This window comes from Euphorbia lathyris, chromosome 2 (assembly GCF_963576675.1).
Source record: "Euphorbia lathyris chromosome 2, ddEupLath1.1, whole genome shotgun sequence".
NCBI lineage: Eukaryota > Viridiplantae > Streptophyta > Magnoliopsida > Malpighiales > Euphorbiaceae > Euphorbia > Euphorbia lathyris.
Genome location: NC_088911.1, coordinates 83130755 through 83147310, shown reverse-complemented (window position 1 = coordinate 83147310; position 16556 = coordinate 83130755). Strand labels below are relative to the sequence as shown.

General features: G+C 35.6%; 1 protein-coding gene across 1 annotated transcript; it reads left to right on the top strand.

The window, feature by feature from the left end:
- The first annotated feature begins 8829 nt into the window (after positions 1–8829).
- LOC136217180 (uncharacterized) lies at positions 8830–9033 on the top strand. Its single transcript, XM_066003764.1, has one exon. The coding sequence runs from the start codon at positions 8830–8832 to the stop codon at positions 9031–9033; it is 204 nt and encodes a 67-aa protein (XP_065859836.1).
- Positions 9034–16556: the final 7523 nt, after the last annotated feature.

Below are 16556 nucleotides of genomic sequence, written 5' to 3'. Positions count from 1 at the left end.
AAAAAACTTGCTAGAAAAATAAGATGAGATAAAACTTCCTAAGAGGACGAGATTAGAGAAAACTTCGTTATCATATCCTTAATCTCTAGTTTTAATACAATTACGAGGTGTTTGTTAGAAGGGACATCGGAGATGGGATAGAGATAAAAAAGACGAGATAAATTATCCCGTGTTTGTTGGAGAGATAGAAGAATTAAACAGATAAGGGATAAGTCTCTTATCCCTCAAATCCTACCTATACCCAAAAGGGGGTGGTATAAGGAGGTGAGATAAGCTCCTGCGATTTTAATAGGATGGAAAAATCCATCTTATCTCTCAAATTAATGTTATGTAGTTTAAATAAGGTTAAAATAGTAAAATGTATTGTTTTATCCCTATCCTTATTCCACATGTACCATACATTGAATAATAATTAGGAAAAAGTACAAAAATAAACTTTGTGGTTACACTTGTTTTCGAACAACACTCATGTGGTTTAAAAGTTTACAAAATGGTACCATGTACTTCATTCCGTTAGCAAACACATACAAAATTGACTAACGGTGTTAAAAGTCAAAGAGAAAAGAGTTAATTTAGTCCTTATATTTATTTATTTTATAAATTAACCCTCCTTATTATCTAATTATCACAAATAAACCCCAAAATAAAAATTAAAACTCAAATGCACCATCTTCTCAATCTTTTTAATTTTTTAATTTTTGTTCTTCTTTCTCTCTCTTTTCTCTTCTCTCTTCTGTTTGTTAATTTCTCCCTCTAAAATCAATTGAATTTCCAAACCTAAAAAAGAAACAATTTCTCCAAATCAATATCAAATATTCTAAGATTTCAAGATTGAGTAACATTGATATTTACTTACGGTTTGATAGTTTGAATTGCTAAAATATTACAACCAGAAAGACATCTCTATGCTTTCTCTTTTTTTTCCCTCTCAATTTCAGTAATTCAATATCAGGAAGAATACGTCATGGCACGCTTACAGTTGATGGTTTGTACTTCCTTGTCGTGCTTTACTCGCTGATCTTTCTGGTTCTAATCAGAAGAAAACTCGTTTATCAAATGCCCTTTTCTCTTTCTTCATGGCCGTCGGAAATGTCCTTGGCTACGCTTACGCATTTGTATAAAATGGCTCCGTTCACGATGACGGAAGCTTGCGATGTTTACTGCTCTAATTTGAAGACCTGCTTCTTTATGTCTATTGCTTTGCTTTCGATTCTTACAGTTATAGCTCTTACTTATGTTAAGGAAAAGAAGTGGTTGTTAGAGATAATATTCCTATTATCTCTGTAAATAGATTCCTATCTAGTTAGAGTTTCAATCTGTCTATATTACTAGCTAGGTAGAGTTTCAATACGACTATACTTATGTATTGTATTCCTATACAAACTACTATTGGCTCACTATAAATACAAGGCCTCTGAGCCAGAATCATTAAGGTGATTCAAACCATTAATTGTGTTATTACTTATCTCTCTCTATCTCCATAATCTTCCCTATATCAAACTATTCATTCAACATGGTATCAGTAGTATCAACTTCCGCATCCTCCGAATCCTCTGATCATCCTCAATCACCCACCTATTCACAGTTCAAAGCCGCTGCCACCGCAACAGCCGTCGTCGCCGTCCAGATCGCATCCACCGGCGCCTCTGACTCCGCGGCTGCCGAAAACACAAACGACGCCTACGGTGGGTCGTTCGCGTCGTCGGGATGAAGGTTCACTTTGCCTTTCGTCACCGGCGATTCCGTGTTTCTAGCCGCACCAACAGCCGTGGCAGCCGCACCTCCTCCGCACACAGTCGGTGATACCTTCCCGCCGGAGGTTCGCGCGGCTCTCGAAGCCTACCAGGCGGCCAGCGCAAGGGCGGCCAATGCCCAGGCGCGTCCTGCACCTTCTGCTGCGGCGATCACACCGGCGCAACCTCAATCAGGCGCACAGGCGCCGCCCGCACCGTCTGCCGCGGCCCCTGCACCCTTCACCGCGGCTGCCGTTGCCCAGGCGCGTCCTGTGTCTGTTGCTTTTGCGCAACCCACGCCTCCTCCACCCGCGACAGTAGCGCGCGAACAACCGCTAGGACAAACCGCGACACCGACGCCATCCACCAACGACACCGCAATACTAGCCGCTCTTGCGGCATATCAGGCGGCTATTCCGCAAACGCGAAACCAACAAGTTTCGGTTCAGCAGCCATCTATTCAAGTGCAACAATCTGCGACACCTCCAACTCTATTTTCTCCATCAGTTCTTGCTGCCCTAGCAGCGTATCAGGCAGCTGAAGCCTGTAACAAAAATCAGGTTATTTCTAAATCTCATACTTCACCGTTTTGTTACAATACTCAATTATCCCATGATCCCTCACCATCTTTCTTCTCAAACTCGGTTCATAACACTGTTGATGCACCGTTAAACAATGTTAGACACAACTTTCTTTCATCCTCCATCCCTCATACTGCAAACAATCCTGTCCATCCATAACCTATCTCCATTCATGTTGAACAACCAAGACAACCACCCACAAATATCAACATTAACATCAAATTAACCCCGAACAACTACAAAGCATGGAGAATGTCCATGGAATCTACCCTTCAAACCTATCATCTTCTTCCTCACATTCTTAGTTCAACACCACCTCCACCCAAATTTATTCCTAGAACAGGTTTTGTGACATCAGCTGCGGATTTAATCATAAATCCATCTTTTATTCAATGGGATGATGTAGAAAATGTGGTTAGGACTTTGATCCTAAATTCAATCATCGAAGAGGTGTTTTCTGAGATTGCATATCTCAAATACTCACATGATATTTGGCTAGCCTTAGAGGATGCCTACGGGCTTATTACAGGCAGCAAGCAGTTTCAGATGGGAGTCGAACTGCATGAGCTTGAGCAAGGAGGAATGTCTGTCACTGCGTATATGCAAAAAGTGAAGTCCATCCTTGATGATCTGGCTGCCTCAGGGAATCCTTATCCTCGACATCTACTACCGTCAGTTCTTTACAAAGGTTTAGCAGAAGAGTATCGCTCCACTGTCCAGAATCTTGTAACTCAGCGCGGTACAAACATCAACTATCAAGAGATTTTGCACAGCTTGAAGGTAGTTGAGGGCATGATTCAATCAACCAGAAAGACAACTCTGCTTCAGCCCAAGGGTGTATTTGCACATCGGGAGGCCAATGTATCCACCATGTAAACAAATCACTCAAAGAAGCAGAATCCAAAGAAGAGAAGAAGTGGCAAGTGCTACAATTGTGGTGATCCAAGCCACTGGGCTGACAAGTGCAAAAGACCAAAGAACAATTCAAGAGCACAATACAATCCTGGACCACAAGCGCACATGGCATGGCAACAACCACCAAATCCATTCATGGGTCCTAATCAGCCGTGGTATCCAGACACATGAGCAACCAATCACATGACTGCAAATCCGACTCAACTTCATCAAATGCAGCCATACCCAGGATATGATACAGTTCAGTTTGGCAATGGTCAAGGTTTGCAAATTTCTCACTTTGGAAATTCAAATATCAATAATTTGAAAATTAATGATGCCCTACTTGTTCCCAAGCTTACAAAATCTTTATTATCTGTTCAAAAATTTACCCGTGACAACTCATGTTTCTTTGAATTTTGGCCTAACCATTTTCTTGTGAAGGACCAAACAACTGGGGAAATCCTGTTACGGGGCCCGAGTAAAGATGGGCTTTATGTGCTTACACCCACCCTGAAGGAGGCGCTAGTTGGAGAGAAGGTGTCTTTTGAAAGGTGGCATGCACGGCTTGGACATTGTCAGAATCAGACAATCAGCTCAGTTCTCAAAGGAAACAATCTATCCTCTTCAAAACCAGTTAGCAATTGTTCTTTTTGTCCATTAGGCAAGCTTGCTAGAAGCTCTTTACCCTCTATTAGTCGCTCTAGCACATTTACTTTTGAGAACTTACATCTGGATGTTTGGGGGCCAGCTCTAGTTGTTTCTTGTCTTGGCCACCGTTATTTTTTAATAATCATTGATGAATTCACTAGATTTGCATGGGTTTTCTGTTTAAAGAATAAGAGTGATGTTTTTTCAACCTTCTGTGATTTTTATGCCATGATCTCTAATCAGTATAGTTCAAGGGTTAAGAATATTTACTCTGATCTTGGGGGAGAGTTTCAAAAACTACAACCTTTTTTCAAATGACATGGCATTATACACAAAATTGCATGCCCTCACACTCATGCACAAAACGGTATAGCTGAGAGAAAAATTAGACATATCGTTGATACCTGCCTTACTTTGCTAGCCAATGCATCTTTACCTTTAAAATTCTGGAACTATGCCATGATACACAACATTAGGCTAATTAACTACTTACCCACCAAAATCCTAAACAACAAGTCACCCTATTTCTTGTTCTACAAGAAACAGCCTGCCTATACGGCCTTACGCATTTTTGGCAGTAGTATCTATCCCCTTCTTCGTCCATACAATCAGCACAAATTTGACTTTCGCTCCAAGTTATGTGTCTACCTTGGTCCATCAGAAAATCATTCTGGGGATATATGTCTTGAATATGCCACCGGACGCATATACATCTGCAAATTTGTGCAGCACAATGAAGAAGTCTTTCCTGCATCAGCAATCACTGCATCATCACCTTCATCTAGCAACTCGGGGGTAAGCACATCATGTCAACTACCATCTCTACTCGGCCCGTATCCAGGTAATTTCTCTAATCCCAATCCTATAGTATCTACTTCTAACTTGGTTCCATGCTCCCAACCCATCACACCTGTCCACTCTGGACCTCATCCTGGAACCCCAATTACTCCTCCTGACTCCGAAGCCACAAACACTGCTCCTTTAACTCCACCTCAATGTCTGTCGCCAGTGGTCATGGCTGCATCAACACCTGTTCCTCAAAATGATCCTAGCACACCAGTTGATGCTGTGAACATCACCACGCCGAAAATACAGAATGCAGTACCTCATGAAGAGAACATCATGCCACAAACAGATTCTCCTCCTCCTACAACTGCACCACCTGCTCCTATTCCAACTGAAAGGCCCAGGCCTCGCAATGCACCACTGATTGGTCCACGATAACATTATATGCAACTTCGACAGTCGTCTCTTCAGTCAAGAGGAAGGTTTGAGGGACTTTTAGCTACACATCCAAATGGCACAGTGGATCCCACATGCTTCAGTAAAGCCAACAAACAATCAGAATGGCGTACAGCAATGTCTGAAGAGATTCAAGCTCTTCTGGACAATGGCACATGGCAACTTGTACCGAGACCACATGATCAGCATGTCATCACCTCCAGGTGGCTCTTTCGTACAAAGAAGAAGTCTGATGGAACCATTGATCGTCACAAAGCTCGCTTGGTAGCACGGGGATTCACTCAAAAAGCTGGGATTGACTACAAAGAAACATTCAGTCCAGTAATCAAAGCTACAACCATTAGGTCTGTATTTGCCATTGCAGCAGCAAACAACTGGTTCATCAATCAGCTGGATGTCTCCAATGCATTTCTTCATGGAAACTTATCAGAGACGATATATATGGAACAACCGCAGGGTTTTTGGGACAGTGACCGACCAGATCATGTCTGTCTTCTCAAAAAGAGTCTCTATGGATTAAAGCAAGCACCGCGAGAATGGTTCACTCGCCTTCGAACATTCCTCCTCTCCCTTGGGTACAAAATGTCACAGGCTGGCAACTCTTTGTTCATCAGACGCACCGACACTGAAAAGACTTACATTCTGTGCTATGTTGATGATATACTCATAACAGGGAACCACCCTGCACACATCACCAACACTATTGCAACCATCGAACATGAGTTTCCCATTCACAATCTTGGCAAGGCAGAATACTTTCTCGGAATTGAGATCAGATATGAGAAGGATGGCATTCACATGTGTCAGTCCAAGTATGTGGCTGACATCCTAGACAGAGTGAAGATGATTGACTCCAAGCCCACACTAACGCCCATGGCCACCACGCCAACACTTTCAAAGGAACTAGGCACCAGCTTAACCTCTAGAGATGAATATCGAAGCATTGTGGGGGCACTTCAATACTTAACATTCACTCGTCCTGACATTGCATTTGCAGTTAACAAATTATGTCAGTTTCTGCACTGTCCGACTGATGAGCACTGGAAAGGAGTTAAGAGGGTCTTACGATATATTCAGGGCACATCAGACTTTGGCATAGTCATGTCCATCAAACCAATACAGCACATCCATTGTTACTCAGATAGTGATTGGGGAGGGTGTCCTGATGATCGATGATCCACGGGTGCCTTCTGTGTCTACCTTGGATCCAGCATTGTATCGTGGCAGACCCACAAGCAACCCACAATAGCCAGATCCTCAACGGAAAGTGAATACAAGGCAGTGGCAAATGCCACAGCAGAACTACTATGGTTCAAATCTCTTCTTTCGGATCTCGGATTTCCATTACCCACCCCGGTTCAGTTATGGTGTGATAATGTTGGAGCAATTTATCTCACCTCAAATCCAGTGTTTCATGCTCGCACGAAACACATTGAGCTAGACTATCATTTTGTTCGTGAACAAGTTCACAGAGGATTTCTCAGTATCAGATTTATTCCAACCGATGATCAGGTTGCAGACATACTCACCATGCCGCTAGCTCCGGCTCGCTTCACGATGCTATGCTCTCGCCTCTTTGTTCGTGCCCGCCATCGGCTTGAGGGGGGGTGTTAGAGATAATATTCCTATTATCTCTGTAAATAGATTCCTATCTAGTTAGAGTTTCAATCTGTCTATATTACTAGCTAGGTAGAGTTTCAATACGACTATACTTATGTATTGTATTTCTATACAAACTACTATTGGCTCACTATAAATACAAGGCATCTGAGCCAGAATCATTAAGGTGATTCAAACCATTAATTGTGTTATTACTTATCTCTCTCTATCTCCATAATCTTCCCTATATCAAACTATTCATTCAATAGTGGTCACCGAAGAGTGAAAAGGCGGTCGCCGTTGATGAGGATGATGGACAGGCGGAGTCGCCCCTATGCTGTTTTTCGGTGAGATTTTTGCTGCTATGAAAAACCTGCAAAGGCATTGCGTCTTTCCCATTTTTGTTGTTTGATACCGATTGGATGGGGCGTGAAGTCTACGAGCGGAGATTCTGACGGCTCCACCGAGGAAGTTAAGCTTTACAATCATGGTGTACGCGCCGGTGCACTTGGTCTGATGCTTAACTGTAAGGAAGGAAGTAAGTTTTGATCGAAGCAGAGAAAGCAGGAGACGATTGTATTTTTTTTTAAGCAATTCAAACCATCAACTTAAGGAAATGTTAATGTTACTAAAGCTTGAAATTGTAGATGATATTGATTTGAAGAGATTGTTTGTTTTTTAGAGAGATAAATTCAATTGATTTTAGAGAGAGAAATTAACAAACAGAAGAGAAAGAGAGAAGAATAAAAATAAAAAATTAAAGAGATGGAGAACATATTGCATTTGAGTTTTAATTTTTATTTTGGGGTTTATTTGTGATAATTAGATAATAATAAGGGTTAATTTATAAAATAAATAAATATAAGGACTAAATTAACTTTTTCCCTTTGACTTTTAACACCGTTAATCAATTTTGTATGTGTTTACTAACGGAATGAAGTACATGGTACCATTTTGCAAACTTTTAAACCACATGAGTGTTGTTCGAAAACAGATATAACCATAAGGTTTATTTTTGTACTTTTCCCTAATAATTATTAACTATTATATTTTTTTATCCTTATCCCAACTATTTATTTTTATTCATATCCCAACCAAACGACCGTTTAGGATTTGAATGGACCTTTCATTGTAATTTCGATTTTTCAAATATAATCAATATTTACATTTGAAAAATTAAAATGAAAGGTGGATTAAAAAGTGTATTACGTCATATGAGAGAAAGAGAAGGTAAACAAAACGCGGCGTATGTCGACTGGGTGGAATAAGAAATAAGATGATTCTGGAAAGTAGAAAGCATCAATGTTATCAAGCTCGGACCGGACCGGCCGGTCGGACCGGTCGGACCGGGAACCGGCAAGAAATCCAATCCGAGCTTGACTGGTTCGATGGATGTTAAAAAAACCGGTGTGAACCGGAGTTGAACCGACGACCGGAGGTCGAACCGGGAATCGGTGCAACTCCGGTTCAATGCCTTCCCAGATTCCAAATCCAGAGAAAAGCTTTCCTACGCTGTTGAATCTTCTGTTTGTTCTTGCCCTTTTCAAATCATATACCTTCTCCTTTTTGTGGTCATAAAAAATCTATAAACAATAACATAAAAGAATTTGAAAAATCAGAAAATGAGAAAGAGAGAGACGGAAGAATAGCAGAGAGAGAGAAAGAGAGGCGGAAATTTTTTTGAAGATGAAGGTGATGAAGTGAAAGAACTTATAAGGACAAATTAGGTTTCTTAAACTGATGGGCCCAAATAATTTCAATTATCCAATTAATTTTAAAGGCCCAATAATTTACTATATTATTCATCATATTCATTAGTCTCACTCCACTAAATATAAATGGGCTTTTTAAATTAATTATATATAAATAATATTTATTTATTTATTACGTCATCCGGTCCGACCAATCCGAACTATCCGATCCGATCAAGTGACCCGTGACCCAGTTATAAATCTGGTTTGATGTCCGGTCCGGTTCTGATAACATTGGAAAGCATCTTCCTCTCTGGATTTGTTTCATTGTATCTAGTACAACCTAGGATTTTCTAGATATTTATCGTAGTTGATATATATAAATGGAGAGAAAAGTAAGAGAGAAAAGTAAGGGAAGAGAGAGAAGGAATAAAGAAGATGTGCATAGTATTTGTTTGCGATGAAGATGAGAGGGTCATCGGAAGGCATGCTGCCGGCGGAGCCTGTCCTTATTGTGGAGGAATTGTGGAAGCCATGGATGTTGAGAAGCAGTGGAGGTTCTGTTTCTTGCCTTTCTATTTCCGTACTAAAACCAAGTTTTTCTGCTCTGTTTGTTCCAGACGCTTGGTGCTCCAGTTTTGATTTTAATTATTACTATTGTAAATGAAGATGTATTTGAGGTTTTTATTATTGATTGTAACCTCAATTTGTATATAATATGATCAGCTACAGTTTTGTAGATTGTGTCTATTGCCTGTGCGTTTGAATTGAATTAACAATATCTAATTGTGTCGCTCATGTCTTGACCCTTTTAATTTAACAAATTAAGAAATGCTCACATACCCAGAACTAACCACAATATGGATATTTTCGTTTTGGAAAGTTGGACTCATTCATTTTCTTACTATTCTATTATATTATTATCATCAATCCAATACCCATTACCAGGTTACCGGACTGGCTGAATCAGGATTAAATCGAGAATCGGTTATGAGTCTGGTTCATTTATAAATATAAATGTCATATTAACCCGGACTGAATCGGAAATCGTCCATGAGTCCGGTTTGGTTATAGATATAAATGTTTTATTCATATTAAATCGGACTGAATCCGGATCAAATCGAGAACGGAAGGAAGAAAAGTTAAAAATTAAAAACTTAAATCTTACATTTTAAAAGGAAGAAAAGTTGAAAACTAAAAACTTAAATTTTAAGTTGGAATAATTTGTATTAATTAATTTCAATTTTAATATTTTTTATGTTAATTAATTTTAATTTTAATATTTATCTTGTCTTATATTAAGATTTCTTTTTAGAATTTGTAAATTTTTGTATTATAATTAATTAAACGAGATTTTATTATATATATTTATTAATTTATATATATATATATAATTTATATATAATATATTTATGGCATCATCCAATTTGAATTATTCCGATTGAACTAATGAACCATTTATCTTATCGTTATATCGGTTTGATATCCAATCCAGTTTTTAAAACATTGTCCAAAACAAAGTAAATTGGGTTTAATGTATATTTACATCCTTAAACTTGGCAAGTTTTGTTTATTGCCACTCTGAATTTTTTAAATAACATATCACACACTTGTATTTGACTTTAACAACCTATCACTTAAACCTATCACACACCTATAATTGACATTAAAACCTATAATGGAGAACCTCCTATACATATTTTGACACGTGTAACATGGACTCACACATATTATAAGAGTTCCCACTATTCTAATTATTATATGGGGTCACAATACACGTGTCCAAATGTAAATTGGGAGTTTTCCGAGTGACATGGAAGATCCGGTGCTTAATATAAGAACTCCTCATTTGGACCTCCTGCACACAAAATCGTTGATCTGTCATTTTTACATATAGGATAACATATAGAACGAAGTAATACATTTTTTTTATAACACGCACATACGACCTCATCTATTAAAGATGACATATCAACGATTTTATGTGCAAGAGGTCCGAATGAGCCAATTTTAAATGTACGATAGGTTTGTGTGATATGTTTTTAAAGTTAACTATTAGTAATAGGCATTTAAAAAGTTTAAGTTGCCAATAGATAAAATTTACTAAGTTTGAGAGTGTAAATATGCATTAAACCAAACAAATTGTCTATATATTCTCATCTAACAATACCATTTCATAAAAAAAAAACACAATACCATTTCAGATACGAAATAATTTCCATAAATAATAGTTACAGGGATAAATAATTAAATGAGATACGATTAATTAATTTCCATAAATAATACCATTAATTTCATAAAATAGTTATTATAATCGTTTTATATAGCTCGATCACAATATAAATAAAGTAAGACACTACTCAAGGTACACTAGTCCATTTATTCATCCATTCATTCATTCATTAAGTTTTATATTACAACTTTAATTTACTATTGTGATCATCCTCAAGTGTTTTCATAAATCTAACTTATACATCGAAGTGGGTTAGCCGGACCTTACCCTCTCTCTTATCTTGTTTTTATCTCATTACTCATTGCAGGTTTACAAGTGAACTTACAGGTAAGGTTGTAAAGAATGCTAGACGCTAGTCAGTCAGATAAGACCCTCGAAGATTAATCGTGGATTAGTCGATAATTAACCCGAAATTAATCGAATTTGTATTTTTTATTTGTTAATAAAAAATTATTATGTAAATTCAATTAAAATATTTATTATATTATCTAAAATTAATAATATAAAATATTTTAATATAGAAAAATACATATATTTGTAACATATATCTTTAAAAATGCGTAAAAATCAATATTTCAACAACTATATCATTGAAACATCTCAAACAAATAAAATATATATATTAAGAAATCGGGTTGTTTGCGACAATAATTATTGTCACTAACTCTTGAAAAAGTGTCACATAAAAGTTTATGTGACAATAAGTAGTTGTCATGGGGGTTGTCACGTAAAACTCCGTTGCTAATACTTTTTGACAAATATGACAATAAAATATTGTCACAAAAATTATTATTTTTTATGATAATAAATTTATTGTCACACTAATTTTAATTGTAACAACTTTTTTTGTAACTGAACAAGTAAAATATTGTCACAAACACAGTTTATTGTCACAAATTGTCTTTTAATTAAAACTAAAATGGTGTGACAACTTTAATTAATTATCACCGAAAAAATAATTTGTGACAATTATTATTGTAACGTATATAAATTTATAATAATATTTTTATTTAAATAATTACTAATTTAGTTTCATTTATAAGTTTAGTTATAATAATTGTTTTCACACTTTCCATATATACACTTTTTATATATAAAAAAATTAACAAAGTATACGATAATGTATTTAAATTTATTCATTATTTTAACAATGGCTTAAACGGTTATAAAAAAAATGGCTTAATTATAAATAAAATAAACTAACTATAAAAATTGAGAATATTTTGTTTTTTGTTAAATAATTTTTTTATTAGTAATTAACTTCAAAACATCAATACATACAGACAACATTAAAATATCTAAACATTCTCTTTTATAAATATATTCTACTAATCACCTCTCTTCTTAACAACCTTATAAACCCTTGAAGCCATTGGCTTCATTGAAATTATCTACCTCAACTAAATAGTGAATCCAAAAAATGAGCAACAATTAATTAAATAACATAATAAATTTGGATCTAATTGATCAATATTTCTATTTCAATAACGGGATGAAAAATGTGTGCTCTCCTTATTGTATCAGGACTTGCTTCAGATAGTCCAATGTACTTTATTTTTCCTTCTTCCACTAATTTCTTCAGCTCCTCCATCCGCCAACTATAGCCACAATGTCTATATTCACATTACACATATAGTTTGCTCAATTGGTACTGTACTGTAGTGTATATTCCACATCCAGACTCTTCAAACTAGCCTCACAGGAAGCCCGAACATATTCAGGTTTGCCATTGATCGAAGCATTCACAAAACTTGAGCCCTTCACAACAACACCAAATTTTGTAGCTAACTGGATTCTTTCTCTTGGCAAGTGCTTCAGTGCCTGAAATACATTAATTGTTTATTTATACACATATCTCTCGAAACAGAACATAACATAACAAAACAAAGATTTAGAGAGATATATACCTTGCCAAGTAAGAGTTCATTAGCAAGGGGTCCATAAATGTCGGAAGTGTCGAAAAATGTAATTTCTTGATTGAATGCTTCCTTTATGATTGAAATTCTATCTTCTTCACATATAAATTCAATAATTAACAAACCATTTATACAATCAACAAATTAAAATTAAAAAACAATATATATCCAATTCGAAGGTAATTTCAACAAAACAATTAAAAAAATGTTGTTATTGAAAAAGGAAAAGTTTACCATATTTGCTACCAGAGATCACTACAATAAGGTTGGGGCAGTTAAGGTTGCCGATATTACTTTCCTCGGATGGAGATGGAGGAAGACAAGCATGAGGAAGAAAAATAAGAGTGGAAATAAAAGTAAGAGAAAGAAGGAAAGAAACAAAAGGGGGGAAGGAGTTAACAGTAATTAGTAGTGGAGAAGAATGAGGGGATGGAGAAGCAAAAGAGATACGTGAGAGAGAAAGAAAATGGGGTTAGTGGGTAAATTTGTTTAGATATTATAATTACATAGATTATCACATATTCTTAAATAATAATAATAAAATATTTTTGTTTCCACAAAATGTAAATATTAATAAAGTAGTTGTTATAATTTTGTTTAATTGTCACACTTCAAATTTATGAGATCGTTTTTTTTTTAATTTTAGTTATAATTATTAATTGTAAAAAAGTATTTCATTACAAATAAAGTTTATTATCATAATATTAGAAATAATTTGTTATTTTATCACATAATCAAATCTTATGACAACTATAAATATAGTGTCACATATTTAAAAAATTTAGTTATAACTATTAATTGTAACAAAAAAAAATATTAGTGACAATTACATTTTATTATCACAATATTAGTAAATAATTTGTGATAATTTATTTAAACTTGTCGCAAATATAATTTTTAGACAATTACAAATAAGTTGTACAGATTTTATATTTTTTGTTACAATTTTTACTGTCACGTGAAAAATTTAGTCATAAGTAAAGTATTGTTGTTACAAAATCATATATTTGCTTGTGATAATTTAAAAAAGTTGTCACAAAATTTATTTTTGTTATAATTAAAAAAATATTGTAACAAATAACAGGTTTTTTTGTTACAATAATTTGTGTGACAATTAAATTGTTATCACATATACTCGGTTTTCTTGTAGTGATAATGTTCACAAGCAATATAATTCACCAAAAACTATGAAATAATATTCTTAAATTCTTAAACCATATCATGAAAATAAGTAGAGAATGCAACTAAACCAAAATATCCGAAAATAATAAACACAGTTCATGAATAACCGTACGACAATATTCTCAAGTGAATCATAATAGAACAAAAACAATAATAATAAATGATTTTGTTCATTGCCATTTAGGCAGCGGGTTAGACGGTGTCTAAGCAACTGAAAATCGCTTAGAGGGCTAAAAAACGTTCAAAGGGATTAATTGGAGAAAATCAGAATGAATTTTCGATTTTTAACGCATATGCAACCTTGATTTTGAACATTGCTTACATGATTCAACCATATCAAATTGGTGCGGTGAGTGTGGACTGACATAGAAAAAACTCTCGCTTGAACAATTTCATTCAATTTTGTTCCTCAAGTACACTCCCGGTATTTGGTGTCTAGAGAGTGGCAGAAGAAGAAGCATGCCTACTGCAACAGGTCAACCATGACCTAACTCTAGAAATGGTGGAGGATGTTGAAGCCTTAGAGCCATAATAAAGAAGGCTCATAGGAGCACTCTCTAGATGAGAAAATTTTGGATCATGACGTCGTCATCTCTAAGTGGCTGGAGAGTGACCCTTAATATGGAAAGTTGAGGTCCCTTTTTTAAAGTCTGTTACTTCAGTTGATGTCTAGCTTGGAACTGTCTCCCCACTCGTATGAATCTATTAAAGAAAGACGTAGAAGTGGATTGTGTGTATGTGTCGTTGGAAGCTATTAAATGGGTAACGGCTCAAGGTTTTTCTCGAGTCCCATTTGAGAAGGATGTGAGAAGTGTGGTTGATGCGGTAAACTCACATGATATAATCATTTGAAGTTCGGTGAATTTATTGAGAATTGTAGGTGTTTCCTTCGTCAACATGACTTTTACTCAATCAGTTTTATTAGGCGATAAGCTAACGAGTTGGCACATGTATTTGTAAAGTCATCCCGTTTTTTCACTTGTCATGTTATTTATGATTATTTACCGAGTTTCTTTTCCCTTGTAATATTAGTTCGTTTACTCGATTAATGCTCATTAATGTAATTTTCTTTCCAAAAAAAGAAATACAAAATAAATAAAAAATATGTGAAAATATGAAGGTAGTTAGACGCGGAAATATAACCTCCAATTGATATAAAACTTTATTATTATTATTATTATTATTATTATTTGCCATTAACATGACATTTGGTACTTGGTGTTGATAGAGATATGGATATAGCTAGGACTGTAAATGAGCTGAGCGAACCGAGCTTGGCATACTCAAGCTCAGGTCGACAGAATTTTAACGAGTTCGGCCTGAGCTCAAATTTTTGTTCGAGCTTGGCTCGTTAGTAAGCTCAATAGTTCACGAGCCTCTTACGAGCCAGTTCGATTAGCCTGTTGGTGAGCTTGCTCACAAAGGACTCGAACTAACTGCTTAACGAGCCTAAAGCTTTAAAGAGAAAAAAGTTAAGCTAAAAGCGGGCCAGCTTAAGAGATAAAAAAGGCAGCCCATATAGAAAAGATTCCATGCGCACAAAGTACATGCACGACTTCTTTTATAATACCTACGTTGAGAAGCAACGCTTTTATAATTATTTTGTTTGACATTTAACTTTAGTTTTGGCGATGTGAGATTCATTGGTATGCTTAGCATTGACTTCCTCTTCTGCCACTCCCACTCCCACTCCCACTCCAACATTTATATTAAATTTTTTTAAAGACCATCTTATTTTTATTATTTAAGTGACGAATGTATTATATTTTCGTCATATATTTACGCATAGAAAACTCTAACTTTCATTAATTTTAAAAAGAAAACCTAATATAATATCAAAATAAACATCATCAAAATAAATTAATATTAGAACAGACCATCCAGGTCCGTCTTAGACATTTTGGGGGCCCTGTGCAAAACGTAGTAATAAATCAAAAATGCGAAGTATTATATATGAATCGACAATAACATTTCGATACAAGATCAAACAAATAAGTAAAAAATGTAATATATGGTTGCTAACTTGGGCAATTGGGCTGGGCTACTAACTTATATATAATAAGTAAAAAAAAAAAAAATTTGGGCCCTCTCTAAATTAGGGGGCCCTGTGCTGTAGACCTGCCAGGCCCATCTACGGACCTGAGACCATCATCAATATATAGTTTATGACTTCAAATAATACTTACTACTAAATAATTGTAATATAATTTATGTTAATAATATTATTCACAAATTAGATATTATGATCGAGCTTTCTAACGAGCTTTTATCGAGTCTGCTCGCGAGCTTTCGAGCCGAGTTTTGGTCTGTTCAAACTCGACTCGTTTATAAATCGAGCCTTAAAATCGTGCTCGCGAACAACTCATTTACAAATCGAACCGAGCCGAGTCGAGCTGAGCTTTTCTCGAGCCGAACACCGAGCTGTTCATGAGCGGCTCGGCTCATTTACAGCCCTAGATAAAGCTTGGGATATAGATAAGGATTGAGAATTATTATTCCAAATATGTTGGATAAATATAAGGATAAAATAATACATTTTACTATATTATCCCTGTTTAAATGACATAATAATTTTGGTAAGGGATAAGATGAATTTTTCTATCATATTAAAATTATCACACACCCGATATCATCCCCCTTAGTATAAAATTGGAATAATTTTAAAAATAACTCGTATTGTTTTTTGTTGTTGCAAAAAGAGGAATGAAGTTCTTGCTCATTTGCAAAACCAATGATTTTTTAGGTTGACAATGCCAATTTAGCTATTATTGATCTCAAATTAGAAAATATGAAGAGTTGATAGTATAAGCACTTTAATTCTTCAATTTTCTAGT